We start from the raw sequence: 16,040 nt of genomic DNA on the forward strand, positions 1-16,040 counted from the left end.
TATACTGAAGGATATTTAGAGTGGAAAATAAATTAAAATAATAAATGGTGTAGCGGTTTTAAAATCCTCCTAAACAAATATTGTTAGAGAGGGGTTCATAGCAAAGGATATCATTGTCAAGAGGAGTTTAATATTACAGACTATATCTTATTCCAAACACAATTTGAAAAAATTCTGTCGCTGTAGTGAGGTTTCACTGTATATAGTATGTTTTTTGGGCATTGTAAATAAATTGGGCATACGATCTTTTGTGACATTAAAATGTTTTTTTAACATGCTCCCTCTCTCTGAAATGTTTTTCCTGTCATAAAACCTCTATTCAGCAGTCACCTCCGCAGATGGTTGTCTTAGAGGAGTTGCACTGTAGTTTATAATCAAAAATAAATTATTTTGCAAGCTGCTTTTAATTGCCAAAAATACTTCACTTGAAAATGAATATAATTTTTATTATAAATTTAGATATACAAAATTTTTACTTCAACATATATGTGTAATAAACATTCATAAGTGATAAACATGTTTAATTATATAAATGAAAAGAACTTGTGAAGAAAAATTTAGACACAATACTGTTCACACACATGAAAAGTTTTATCAAATTATACAGGGAATAGAAATAGGAAAAAGAAAATCTGAGCTTATTACATCTGTATTTCTTAGATTATAAACATTCAATGAAAACAAAAATTTTCAAATTCTGCACTATGAAAAACCTGTAGCATTGATAATGACGTGTATTGTGTAAATACGTGTCTAGAAATTTTAAAAAACCACAACAATTTGTTTTTCAAGCCACATAAACACTTGAAAAGATACACTATTCATATAGAAACGTCCTCTCCACTTGTCAATCACTCCCTGTGAGGGGCAGTGATGAATTTTCTTTCTTGTAATCTTCATTTCCACAAATAACCAGTCTCTTGATGAATCTTGTAGATACACTATTGTTTACATGCATGAAAAATTTTCAAATTCTGCACTATGAAAAACCTGCAGCATTGATAATGACGTGTATTGTGTAAATACGTGTCTAGAAATTTTAAAAAACCACAACAATTTGTATACAACATTGATAATGACGTGTATTGTGTAAATACGTGTCTAGAAATTTTAAAAAACCACAACAATTTGTATACAACATTGATAATGACGTGTATTGTGTAAATACGTGTCTAGAAATTTTAAAAAACCACAACAATTTGTTTTTCAAGCCACATAAACACTTGAAAAGATACACTATTCATATAGAAACGTCCTCTCCACTTGTCAATCACTCCCTGTGAGGGGCAGTGATGAATTTTCTTTCTTGTAATCTTCATCTCCACAAATAACCAGTCTTTTGATGAATCTTGTAGATACACTATTGTTTACATGCATGAAAAATTCTCAAATTCTGCACTATGAAAAACCTGCAGCATTGATAATGACGTGTATTGTGTAAATACGTGTCTAGAAATTTTAAAAAACCACAACAATTTGTTTTTCAAGCCACATAAACACTTGAAAAGATACACTATTCATATAGAAACGTCCTCTCCACTTGTCAATCACTCCCTGTGGGGGGCAGTGATGAATTTTCTTCCTTGTAATCTTCATCTCCACAAATAACCAGTCTCTCTATTAATCTTGTAGATACACTATTGTTTACAAGCATGAAAAATCTTAAGAAATTGACAAGGAAAAAAAATACTGAGGCTATAATATAATCCAGAATTTTCTGGATAATAAACATTCAATGAAAAACATGTAACAATATTAATGGTGTGTACATACATGGCTATAGAAATTAAAAAAGATAACCACGACACTTTGCTGAGCCACATAAACACTTGAGATGATCGACATCTTCTTCCCATAATTGTTTTGGAATGAGCTTGCGTTGGAATTTTCCTATTAGAATTATTTTGAATGAAATGCACCAAATTAGTTAATTATCAACTGCAAAATATAAATAGTGTTTCATAGAATTTTCCATAATGTACATTTCTACAATTTTCGAAAACCTTAACCATAAATTTTTGAAAATACTTAGACATTAAAATAAAATTAATATAAAATTTTCAAATTCGTACAAATGCCTGCCTATCATTGAAGCCAAAGAAGAATGAATGAAAAGATTTATACAATAGGTGAAAATTTGTTTATACATCTCTGATTCATATGACTGTGGGGACGTGAGTGCTGGTGGAGGTCTCCTTATTTTGGAAACACATAGCTGCCAACTTTTGAAAATGAAAATTCGGGAGATTTTCGCGCGAACCCGTATTTTATGCTAAAACCACTCCCTAATAAATACAATAGGGATTTTTCCAAATAAAATAGGGATTTTCCAAGCATAAAAGTTAAAGCGTAGGGAATAAAATCCCTACTTAAAAACTAGTCAAATTAAAATAGGGATTTTACTCACATGGAAGTTAAACCCTTGGAAATAAAATTCCTACGCAAAAAACAAGTGAAATTGGAGGCCAAAACTTCAGTGATGTAAAAATAAATATTGTGTTCAATCAGAAACGCTGTGAACAAACATTCTGCGCGAATGACCCCAAAATCATCGGAAGATGAAGGAAAACACCGTCAATTTTTGAAGAACACTGACTTTTTGTGACACTTGCTTGATGGTTTTTTTTTTCATTTCACATGAGTGATTATGTCAGTCTTCCCATGACCGATGTAACACAACTTGTACAAAAAGGAAAAGTCGCCCTCTTCTGGAAGTATCTTTAAAATTGATTAAATATGTTTTTGCTTATCAGTATTCATGCTTTGTTATATTGCACGTACGTAACTTCAACAAAAGAAATTTTGACCATATACGCGTCACTAGAATCTTCAATTATTATCCAGGACTATTAGCTGCTAAGAAATTTCCCTGCAGGATGACAAACAACTTTCTTGTTACCATCAGAGGGTTTGTAAAACTTCATTAAAAAGGGAATTTCCCCATTTACGACGTGTGACATCATTTCGAAAAAAAAAAGGGCTTCATGCCCCACAAGAAATTTCTTAGGGATTGTTTTCATAAGCGGGGATTTTTTTTTAATGAAGTAGGGAATGTGTAGGGACAATTAGGGATTTTTGTGATTTTCGTAAAAATTCGGGAGATTTAAGAACTTTTCGGGAGGTCGAGCAATGAAGCTAAAATTCGGGAGATTCCCGAAAAATTCGGGAGACTTGGCAGCTATGGAAACATACTCAGTCATGACTCATTTTCTTTTTTAAGTTATTTAATAGAAGAAAGATTTTTACAACATGTTTGGTCGACAGTTAGAGCCAGACTGCACTCAATACAAGAAGACACTAGATAATGCCTAGCTAGTGAGTGGCGTAAAAAACATAAAAATATAAAAATTGCACAAGACAAGCAGCGCCACAGTACTCTCCCATGAGTCTGAAGGATGGCATATGGCACAATGTAAAAAATATATAATAATATAGTTACGGCAACAACTAATATAGCATTGACATGTGCAAAAAAAATTTGTTGAAAATTGCAAAAAAATACACAATATGAAAATTTTTTCAAAAGTAATGAAACATTCATATGCACAAATTAATAGTTGAGCAAAAAATAAATTACAAATGGTCAAAAATTTGTAAATGTACATAATGCAAAAACGTTTACTAGAATAGATAATAGACATTATTATTTATACATATAAGAAAATTGAAGAATGAAAATTTTGCAAAACATATTAATTTTCAAAAAATGTTGCAAAAAAAAAACAATATTATCAATTTCAAAAAATGTGCAAATAAAAATATCAAGGAATTCTTATACGAACCGTACGCCCTGAACGAGTTACATAAGGCTGTTTCGGTTCAGTGAATGGTGATTGCTGATTAAAAGTGCTATCAGGCAAAAATGCTGGTTTCAATCTGTCTATTGAAATCTTCATTAGTTTGCCTTTCATGTTTACTGTATATACTTTTAGAGATCGTTCAATCACTTCATATGGTCCCAAATACGGTTGTTGAAGAGGCTTCTGTACGGTGTCCAGCCGCACAAACACATGGGAAGAAACAGCAAGTTCTTTATGAACAAAAACATGCATCCCATGCTTTGAAGTTTGGATCGGACGTAAAGTGTTTGTGATTTCGTAGAGCCGTAGAAATTCCGGCTGCATTGGCTGAGGATCAGAACTATGGAAGAATTCACCAGGTAGGCGCACTGGTGATCCATAAACCATCTCAGCAGCAGAAGTGTTGATGTCCGGTTTGATGCTGGCTGGGATGGACAAAAGTATGGTAGGTAACACTTCAGCCCAACGTTTCATGGCATGGCAGCGTATGGCACCTTTTGAGCTGCGGGTGGAACCTTTCAACAATGCCATTGGAGGCCGGATGTCTCTACGACAGTTTCTGCTTTTTGGTTTTCCATCAGGAAAGCCTCTACCCCCCTGGTGTATCGATCCACACAGGTAAGGCAGTAGGTGAAACCCAGAGAAGGAGAAAGAGGACCAACTATGTCTATGTTAATGTGCGAGAATCTGCATTGAGGCAAAGGGTATGCACCGATGGAAGATCGAGAGTGCCGATGCACTTTTGAGCATTGACACTCGATGCACGCCCTAGTCCATTGTGTAGCACCTTTACGTATTGAACTCCACACAAATCATTGACAAACAAGGTCCACAGTTGATTTAACGCCTGGATGGGCAAGGTTATGAAGGACCGTAAACACATGATATCAGTGTTTTTCTGTTACGTAGGGATGGATAATTCCAGTGGATAAGTCACAAAAAAGTTCTGTACCGTGAGGACCAAATTTTAAAGGTTTTATATCAAGCACCTGGTTTTTGGAGTGCCACTAATTCTGCATCTGTACTCTGTGAAGTAGCAATAGCTGTGTAATCCATCGAGTCAGGTAAATTAATTTCGGACAATCTGGAAAAAGCATCCTCTACAATATTTCGCTCACCCTGAATGTAACGAATGTCCGTAGAAAATTGAGATATATATTCTAAATGACGACGTTGTCTGGGAAGGCTGTTATCAATAACTTTGTGAAAAACATAAGTTAGAGACCTATGATCACTGTAGATTGTAAATGTAGAAGGTAATCTACCTTCTCACATGTGTCTGAAATGTTTAATAGAACTATAAACCGCAAGCAATTCACGATCATAAGTACTATAGTTCTTTTTAGTTAACTTTCGAGAAAAAAATGAGTGGTTCGACGACACCATAGGAAGTTTGTTGTAAAACAGCTCTGAGAGCGAAATCTGGTACGTCGACTGTCAACGAAAGATGAGCATCGTGTTTAGGATGAGCCAAAAGTGTGGTGTTGGTAATAGCATATTTACACGTTTTGAGGGCAGCAAGGGAGCCTGGTCAGATGCTGCATTTTTCAAGAAACTGTGGTAAAAGTTGAGAATTGCTAGAAATCGAAGTTCGTCAACCGTTTTTGGTTGTGGATAATTAAGAAAGATGTCACTTTTTCTGGCAAAGGAGAAATACCGTTGCTGTTAACCAAAATTCCTAAAAACTCTATCTCAGATTTCCTAAATATGCATTTATCAGGATTAAGAATTATACCAAAACTGTTTAAACGTTCAAAAACTAATTCTAGATCTTTAAGATGTTCTTCTGTTGTTGATGCAGCTAGTACGCCATCTAAATATGCAAAACAGTTCAAGTCTCTTAAGACAATATCTATGAACCGTTGAAATGATTGGGCCGCATTAGACAATCCAAAACACATATATAAATACTCATAAAGTCTGAATGGGATAATAATGGCAGTTTTTCAAGAATCTGATGATAAGCCTTAACCAAGTCCAATTTAGAAAAAATGTTTTTTCCCTGCAGACAGACCATAACTGAATCATGAACATGTGGTATAGGATATCTGTCTGGACACGTTATAGAATTAAGTTTTCTGTAATCCCCACATAAACGGTATTCTCCCTTACGTTTAGGAACAATGTGCATCGGGCTTGCCCATGGACTTTTGTAGGTCTTAGTATGCCCTGATCCATTAGCGTTTGCACTTTGCTATAGCAAGTTTCTCTGGAGAAAGTCTGCAGACTTTGGTAAAGACAGGAGAACCTTTCGTAGAAATGCAATGTGTAATGCAGTGTTTTTTAGAAGTAGCCCCAAGCATAGAAGGGTTCATTAGATTAGGAAATTTAGATAAAATTTTCAAGTAGGGCGAATCTATACAAATTTAATGCATTTTGATGCTTTTCTACCAAATTTGAAATGGTACCAACAATAAGGTTTACGTTTTGATGTACCATCATTACTAGACCAAGAATTAGAACGAGCTCTTCCCTTGTTAAAATTTTTCTCTCTATAGCGGGATAAGTGGTCAACAGCAGTGGTCAGTTTAAATTTGACTTTGAAGTGATTGCAAGTTGATGGTTTCATTATGGTTGCCCTCAGAAATCTGCCATTTCTGCTAAATCTGGCAATGTATCCTTACTAACAGAAAGTATCTGCTGTGCATGTATGAGCAAACATTGTAACCAAAGGGTTTTAAGCACTTCATTTGAAATTTTCTTGCCAGCTAATGTATGCATCTGTAACAATAGTTGGGAACCTTTGGGGAATTTGCCAAACCTGCCTCTATCTCTTATTTTTGAAACATGTTTATGTAGTTGTAATTGTATAATTTTTAATAGAATTTGTTATGTTTTCTTACCTTTAATAACCGTGCATGATTTAATTAGTCGGTGATATTTTCATTGCTCATAGTCCAGAAAAATGTGCGATCCTGATCACATCGCCATTTTAAATTGTTGCCATTTTTATTTTGTGAAAATTTCTATAAAAAAATCTGTCATTTCTTTATGCAAATTAGATGTATTTTCCTATTGGTCGTGTTCTGATGTGTATTTTTTTGAGATGATTGGTCCCAGGAGTTGGACCGTTCTGAACTTCCTTTTTTTAGGTATAAATACCCAGAGACACTTCGCTTTCACTCGCATTCATCCTCGCTTTCAATTCAGTATACATCACTTAAGGTGAAGGTGGACGCCTTTGGAAGAGTCATCCGAAGAATGAAATAATTTGTCTCACTGGTGCTTACACATCGCCGGCTGGTTCCGGATACATCATGCCCTCCTCTCTAGTCAATCGTTGTCATCCCGGTCCCTGTCATCGTTCATCTGTCAGTCTTATGGTTCCGCATCGACCGTTGCTTCAGATCGCCACCTCTGCGGTTGAGTTTGCAGCCCTTGCCGCCACATGAGGCTTTGTCTCAGATCATGACCTTCCATCAAGGTCAATGACGTCACGGCACGTGTGACTCGAGAAAGATCGTCAAACTCCTGTAGTTGGACTATATCGATGAGTCAACGGACTTGCATTGGGGACTGGTATGAATTTGAGAAATAATTTTGTGATAATTCTGTTAATTGTTAACCTACTTAATTGTTAGAAGTATTAATAAATTTACTTATGTTAAAATCTAGAAATTCTTTTGAAATCATTTGTGTCTCTCTTATTGTGTATCAATTGCACCGATTTCGCCAGATCAGAATCCTGTGTAGTTACGCTGGGTTGTCGCACATCTCGTGCAACAACTGAGAGGGTCGCTTATCCCCAAGAGTGCTCTTGGAGTAGAACTCGTAAGCGGGAAGTTTCCAACAGCGAAAACTGTTGACAAGTGCATGATTTTAACTGGTTGTAAGAATCATCTGTAACAGGAGCTCTGATCAAATCACTAACGTATGACAACACTTCAACATCGCGAGCTGTCACAACACAGTGAAATTGCGTTTTAGGACCAGTTATTCAGGCTATTTTAAAGTTCAATTCAATCTGAAGGAACCAAAGATTGACATGGGATTTCCAAATTGAAGGCGCGTGAAAGAAAACACGCAAAAGTTCTGATTCAGAAGACATACCTGTTTCTTCTGTAGAGTTCGGCATATCCAACAAAAAAAAAATTGAGCACAATCCAAGAAGAGAATTGAGGAGAGAACCCCTCAATCAGTTAGCAATAGCTCTACAATATTATTTTGAAAATGCTGAAACATTTCTTTTTCTTTTTTTTCAATTGAAGTGCAGATAAAAATGATTATTACATTAGGATTATAGCAAAAACTTACAATACCTTTATTTGCAAATTTGGATGAATGCCTTGTAGATTGTTCATTCTGGTATTTGTCAGATGAAACAGAAGCTTCCATGTCTAAAGACAAATAATCAGAATAATATAATACATACATAATAGCCATTTCAAAGTTACTGTTTTTATGAATATATAGCAAAAATTATACAATACCAAATTTTGTGGATTTGGGTGAAGAACTCATGGATGGCACACTTCGGCATTTGGCAGGTGAAGCAGAACCTTTCATGACAAAAATGAAAAATGACTACAATAATATAATATTATATACATATGACAAATTTCAAAGCTAAGGTTTTATAAGCACAGGAAACAAAATTTTCAATGTAAAATGCTCAAAGACAATTTTTAAATATGTTTGGATGCACATTGATAAAGTGCTTAGGCCTGATTAGTGAATATTCAAGCACATTGTTTTTTTTATACATAAACAACTTGTTCTAAAGCACGGTAAAGCTTCCTTTCACCAATCAAGCCACGGGTTGATTGCTTATCAACAGTCTTGACTTAAAAATTTATTTAACCATTTCAATGCTAAATTTTTTCTATATAAAGAATGCTTGTCAATGAGAATTTTCAAATCGGTGAGCCTAGTTACAGCTGGAATAGTTTTACCACAGACTCGTAAGTAAAACATGGGTTGCATGGTTCATACTCTTTGAAAGTATAAAAAATCAAGGACTATTCAAGCACTTTTCCAGGCAAATTTTAAAAATTCAAGGAAACATAGTGATTGATAAAAATTGATTTTTTCAGAAAATTATATTAAATTTTTTATTTCTATCCCACATTTATTCATTTTAATGTCCCAATTTATTAAAGATAAATCATTTTTAAAACCATTATAGTTCTAATTTCTGTTTGTAGACAATATCAATTTCTAAAGGTCTTGCTTTAAAAAATATATATATATATATTCTAGTTTTATTAAAGAACATTCAGCAGAAATCATTTTATGTTTAAAACGCTATTGAAATGTGCTTTCGATAAAAATATCAGAAAGCACATAGTCATATATGTAGGGTGACCTTGTGACCCATATTTTCATGTAAATTTTAAACATCCTGGATTTTTCATAAAAATGTATAGTTATTTCCTGATTTTTCAACAAAGCTATTTGAATTTTTATTCTTTACTGAAATTAAGTATTCAAATTATTTTTCAAACTCTATAAATTATGACTTTAAATCTGTATTTTCATTTCAAAAATCTATCATGATAATTTTCTTTCATAGAATTAATTTAAATCCATACTGTTTCAACACAATGGTGCTTCATTTTCTGCCTTTGGTTGTTTTTTTGGCAATTTTAGCAATAACTGGAACTTTGCTTATTTTTACAAGGGTCCAGACTATTTATAGTCCCCTTTTTGTGAAAATTTCCGTTATTTTCATGAGAAGGGTAATTAATTTTGTGAAAAATGAGAAATTTTATGAGAAGCAAAATAATCTAGTTAATTTATCACAAAAGAAATGAAATGCCAAATTTATGGTTTCACTAATTTACATGGTCCATTTTTCAGATCCAGATTTTTGAGAAGATTCTGGAAAACTGCCCAGAATTTTGGCAGGACTGACCCCTGCTTTGGTATCATTTTTGGTGACAATTGGCAATTTTGCTGTATTTTTATTGAGAAAATATGGTCAGCCTACATTTATACAACAGACATTAATTAATATATTAATTCGATAGTTTAAAATATTTTGAACCAATATCTTAAGCGCAGTTTTTCAGCCAGATTTTTACGCAACATCTTTTTAAGCACAGAAATGCCTCAGGTATGCATAACCATATATCCTGTTTCGAACATTGTCTCATCACTCATCATTGTTGCTCCAATCATTTTCGCCCCAGTGGAACATGGTTTAAGGGGGAGGGCTTTAGTTGAGGGGGAAAAACAAAAACTGATGGAAGAAATTCACACAAAAGATTGTTTTTCAAGGACTTTTAAAGACTTGAAAATTAACTTTTTTTTTCAAGGATTGTACGAGCCCTGGGTTGTTCAAATGAAAATAAAGAGGTGCTCCAGATGGTGTATGACTTTCAGCATTGACATGCATTTGTCAATGATGGAGCTGGCAAATCTGGAGCACGTCTCTATTGCTTTGATTTTGAACCCCACCTATTAATTTAATGTCATTCATGAATTTGCTAACAATCCCATCAATATCCCGATCAAGTTTATCAATAAAAATTGAAAAGAGTATGGGACCAAGAACACACTTCCTTGAGAGAACAGGTGTCAACCACTTTTGACACCTGCCCAATCAGAAAATTCCCAGTTCACCATAATCCACTCTATGACCTATATCCAGTAACTATTATTTTACCCAACTCAACCAGTTTTTCCCAATTCCAATCTCGTGTAAATGCCTCAAGAGTTTACTATATTGGACCCAATCGAATGCTTTCTGGAAATCAAGATAGACAACGTCAACATTTTTGTCTTAGCCCAAAGCCTTGGACTTGATCATAGAAGCAAAGGAGGTTAGTTACACATGACTTTTCCTTCTTGAACTCCATCTGATTTTCTTCCATTCACTTCACAAGTTTCCTTTTAATAATAATTTCCAGTATTTTAGAAAGAAACTAGGCTTAACGTGCCTAATGACCTGTCACCCTATTCACATTAACTGGATCAGCAATAGCTAAAAGACATGTACCATGCATGATGTGGACCCTACTTAAAATATAATGCACATGAACAAGTTTCAAACAACACTACATCAGTCTAGCATCAAGTTTAAGTACATCTTGAATCGCAGGCACAATTCATATCCAGCACAAAAGAGCAACCATATGACAATTCAAGCATATGCTCATACTCAGACTTTTTCTCTGGAGTAATTTGATCAAGATGTTACTCAGAAGCATGAAATTCAGCACAAATATTGAGTGTTGTTAAGGGGCTGTTCAAGTATTACGTCAGCAAATTTTTAGCCATTTTTGACCCCCCCCCCCCCCCCGTCAGCAAAATTTCGTCATCAGCTCTGCCCCTCTGAATCCTAATGCATATTGTTGGGATCAGAGACATACACAGGGGGGGCGGGGGTGCATATAGGGGGCTAGTGCCCCCCAGAGATCCGAAATTTTTTAAATATTTCAAATATTTTTTGAAGAAAATACCTTTATGTGTTATAATCATTTTCTGTTAATTTCAATGCTATTTGAAAGCTATGAACTCAAAATTCATCTTTAATAAATTTATTGAGACCCACCCTCTAAGCCATATATGGTAAATCGCATAAAGGCCCTTGGCCCGCGGACAAAATATGGCCCTGGAGGTTATCTGATGAGACCCCTGCCTTCCTCAAACCTAATTTTGTAAAGGTGAACTAAGTGGCACATTTACAGATTGTTAAGTGACTCATGTTTTAATTCCAGAGCATTTTAGCAGCCCGTGGCACATTTTCAGATCACTTAAATAACCGGGACAGTTCCAGAACACTTAAACGATTCGTGACACATTTAGAGATCCCTTTAGTGACATGTGGCATAGTTTTAGAGCACTTAAGTGCCCCCCAGTGCGGTTCTACATCACTTAAGTGACTCTCAACACAGTTCCAGATTACTTAAGTGATCCGCAGCATAATTATGGATCACTTGAGTGATGCATGGCACAATTCCAGATCACTAAAGTGGCCAGACACATTGCCAGATCACTTAGATCATCGATACATTTAGAGATCACTGAAGTGGCTCTGTAGGGCACTTATCAATGGGGGAATGTTACTTCAAGTGCCCACAAACTATCGAAAGGTTTTTCTCGTTTTTGGCACACCAAGTAAGATGCCATTAAGAATATTTCATATCTTCATAAAGGGTGGTTGATGACGTAAGCATTATCCAAACCCTCCCCCTTTCATCAAAAGTCTGCAAATCGGAAACCCCTTCATCGATGCTGACATAATACTTGAATGACCCCTAAGTCCCTTGTGAAGTAACATTGTGCTTGCCATGCACCAGGATGAAGAATGCCTGCTTTAAAATATTTAAGTAAATGCATTTCATTAACCCTTAAACTCCTTCCATCGCATAAAGATAATGAATGTGGTAGCCTTTTCCATCACCTTTTGAAGATTCATAATACAAAGAAAAATAAAGGTATTCTTGTCTTACATACATAAAAGCATATTTCTAACTTTGTGCAGCCCCAAAGGGTTGAGCTCAAATCTTTATTGTGTATCTGTTTGTTATAATAAATATTTTTTATGGTCTAGTGCAAGTTCATCACACATTGTACTTTACATGGAAAAAAATTACAATACCCAGTTTTGTGGATTTAGACAAAGTCTTGGTTAACTTTTTCTCTACTTCAGTGAATGCAGCTGGACGTTTCTTGCCTATGTAATAAATGATCAAAATAATGTAGACCAACATCAAAGCTACAGATTTTACAAAAATACAAAACAAGTTTTCCCAACAGCTTTCATACTTAAAACAATTATCAAAGAATATTGGACTTGAGTTTTCAGTTTCTCTTTTAGATGGCGTGAACCTACAGATCCAGATGTAAGTGGCAAAAGAACATTTCCAGAAATTTTTTCAAATACTCAGTGAAGTCACTAACAAAAATTTCAGAGCATGCATAAAAATTTAATTCACATATCACTGTTTTTTACACTTTAACTCAGAGGACCCAGGTGAGTTCAATTAGCATGATATCATTGATATATCTGATTTGCATTCAATTAAAAACTTCAAAAGCAAAATATCCACACAATTACTATACAGAGTGTATAAGATTCCCTTAAACGTGGAATAGATTGCAAACGAAAAAACTACAGTGATGTCACTGAAATGCTATAGCACATCAAGTGCCCTAAACTTCAGATAAAGGGCATAAAAAAATTTTTATTCATCCCTCTCACTTGATTCATGTTTTCAGATGAGTGAGCATTTTTCCCCTCAGTACTTTTTTTTTTCAAATGTCTACCATAATCATGTTACCTTGAAAGTATGACCATTTGAAAGTAGTAATGCTATTTTAGAAAGTACTACTTTCGATGATCATGGCCACCTCCATTCTATGGTCAGCTCAGACATCCATGCTTTCCCAGGAGGCCACCTTTGAAGAGTTTCACTGTCTCACCAGAATGAAATATGTATCTCTTATTGAACTTAGTGCGATTTTTATTTTGAAGGAAAGAGTAAAGTAAGGCTTACTAACACCGTTGTTTTCCCTTTGATAACTGATGCAGTAAATGAACATTCATGCCGATATAGTTACGGTACACAAAATGCTAACAAAAAAAAAAATGTTTCATCTCTTAATCCTTTGAACGGCATTTACCCAAAACCCATAGAAAAAGTGAAAAAAGGTGGTTCCACTATGGAGACATCGTACGAAAAGGGTTAAAATGTTTATCCTTTTCTTTTATCATTTTATTTCTATTCGACATAAAGCATATCTAGAGCTTACATTTGCTTTGTTCAGACTAAATTGTACACACTCCCTTTGTGAAAAGAATTCTTAATCTGTGATCATAGTAGAACCTCGATTATTTGGGCTAATGGTGGGGAAGGTGATCATGGATAACTGAAAAACATGATTAAACTGCTGGGACTAAAAAAACATAACTTAAAATAAAATTGTGAAAAAAAATCATATTTTTTGTTTAAAATGACTAGTGTACTTACATATTTCCATTGTACCAGATATACATCCATATTATCTGTGCCAAAAACTGAATTTTAAAAAATCATGTTTATTTACGCAGCTGCATAGCCACACAAATATACTGGGCTTCACTTATGTAAGCAATACAGTACCATAGGCACCGGAACCTGGGAATTGAGGCTACTTGAGCTCCCCAATAAATTTTGTGAGGAGGCTGAGTACCCTCCAATTATTCATTAATATGCACTATTCCGCCTCCTGCATATGGACTATAAGTCCCATATATACAGGACGAATGGGAATTTTCAGCCAAAGTACAATGAGAATGGCACAAATAGGGAATGACACTGGTCCAGCCAATGAGTCATGCAGCCACATGACCACATCTGAAGTTGCACCATCCTTGTGCTTTGCCTTTCAGTTGTAAAAAAAACCCATTTAGACTAACACCCTCTTTGCATGAGAAGCTTTTTCCCGGGATTGTCTGTAATTGACTGTGAATCTAATTCAAAAGAGGCAATCGAAATCAAATTCGGATTGCCTCTTTATTTATGCTGTATGCTTTATTGTATACTACCTTGAAGGGAAAGAGAAAACATCCTTTCTCTCCCCTTCTGTTATCAGACTAAACAAAAGCCGACTCTACCCACTGGCAGTTGATTGAAAGAAGGGAGGGGAGGAAAACATTTTACCAGGAGAAAAAACTTAGAATGGTATCTGTGTGGGCTTGTCAATGAGAACCGAGATATTTTGGGATTGCCAAAATAAAGCAGATCAAGTTAGATGAGATATTTCGAGATTGCCGCTGTAAGTGTTAAATCCAAAAAAATTCCCCTCTCATCTGATGACCACAAAAACCTAATCTCAGCTACATATCAATTTTATAAGTTTCATAGAAGAATTTTTCTTTACCTTTACTCTCTTTCTTTTTCTTTGTACTGTCCATTCTGTAGTCAAATGTTAATTCCTCATGACATTTTATATCTCTCCTTGCAAAAAATGCCAGTCTTGGAAGTCGAGGATCAAGATTATTTATCCATACAGAATAGACATCCATATTGGGATCGCACTATAATTGAAAGAATACATAATTTATGTCTGAACAAAAGCTTGTTGGTTTTATTGTATGGCACAATTACAAAAAAAAAAAAATTGATCAATAATTATCCAAAAAAAACACCTCCGGAATCAAAAATGTATGCATTGTAATATCAATTTATTTGAGTGCCTTTAACACTAGGACAACAGTCGTTAGGCCTATGTTATACCTAGAACTGATACCAGTCAAAATGACCAGAGTTTGATTTTCATAAATTTTATCATGTTTAAATGCACACAAGTATAGGTGAGCAATAAAATATGAACTATTAAGATTTTTTCAAATGAAATTACATAATTCAATTTTATCTTGAATTCAAAAAAAATTCCTCATAACAATAAAAAATATTGATACTCTGAACATCACAGCTTTTCTTTTTTTCAAACCGAACACAATCTATGCTCTATGGCCGGAACATTATAACTATAGTTGCATTTGCATATCCCACTTTTTCCAATTTTTGATACCTGTATTACATTCTAAATGAATTTTCCATTTGCAGACTTCTTATACCCATTGAAAATGTACAACTTGCTATGTGACTGCATAGTGGGATCTGACATCGCTGTTTTTCCGGTTGTGACTGTATGAATCTGCAGCAGGTGGAGAGGGACCATCACATTTAAATAAGTGCTCTAAGATTACTTTTTGTTATTAATTGAATAATTCCAGGGCTCCATTCAAAAAATTAGAAAAAAGACCTAAAAAGTAGGATGGTGGGTACCCCTTACCACTTAGACAACATAACTATAGCATAATTTTAAAAAAAACTCAATTTTTATTTTTTAAAAACTTGTAACCCTATTTCAGTATCCTATAAAATTGACTTGAGCCAAAGCAAAATGGTAGAAATGACTTGGTAGCAAAAACAATTTTCGGCGAAAACAGTGTACTAGGAACCACAGATAATTCTTTTTTGTCTCTCTTCACAATATATTCTTTTTTCGAGGAGTCTTCTAAAGTGCAGAGTCTGCCAACTCTCTTCGACAATGCACAGCAAATTATAAAGGCATGTAAGTTTTTTTTTAAGAATGATGCTCTTTCGAGACTACTTTCAAAAGCACAGTGTGAAATGTTTAAATTGTAGGTTCCAATTTAAATAAGTCAAGATGAATCAGATGGTTTTACCACACTGTCCATCCTTTTTTAGAGATTTGTTTACATTTTACTGTTCGATGCCAGTGTTATTGCTTTTGACAAATGAAACACTTTCATTTCTACTCTGCTGAGCATTGTAAATATTG

General features: G+C 34.6%; 1 protein-coding gene across 1 annotated transcript in view; it reads right to left on the reverse strand.

Moving 5' to 3' along the window:
- Nucleotides 1-405: 405 nt before the first annotated feature.
- Nucleotides 406-16,040, reverse strand: part of LOC149085539 (uncharacterized) — a 78,091-nt gene continuing 62,456 nt past the window's right edge. The window contains exons 7-11 of the mRNA XM_089233605.1: nt 14,610-14,766; nt 12,346-12,420; nt 8,231-8,299; nt 8,060-8,137; nt 406-1,890 (exon numbers count right to left, since the gene is read on the reverse strand). Coding sequence (XP_089089731.1) covers nt 1,787-1,890; nt 8,060-8,137; nt 8,231-8,299; nt 12,346-12,420; nt 14,610-14,766 — 483 coding nt within the window. The 3' untranslated portion in view covers nt 406-1,786. The remainder of the gene's footprint in view (nt 1,891-8,059; nt 8,138-8,230; nt 8,300-12,345; nt 12,421-14,609; nt 14,767-16,040) is intronic.

The sequence above is a fragment of the Pholcus phalangioides genome, unplaced genomic scaffold, assembly GCF_987345545.1.
Source record: "Pholcus phalangioides strain wild (caught in Gottingen) unplaced genomic scaffold, Ppha-v1.0 ptg000007l_1, whole genome shotgun sequence".
Classification (NCBI taxonomy): Eukaryota; Metazoa; Arthropoda; class Arachnida; order Araneae; family Pholcidae; genus Pholcus; species Pholcus phalangioides.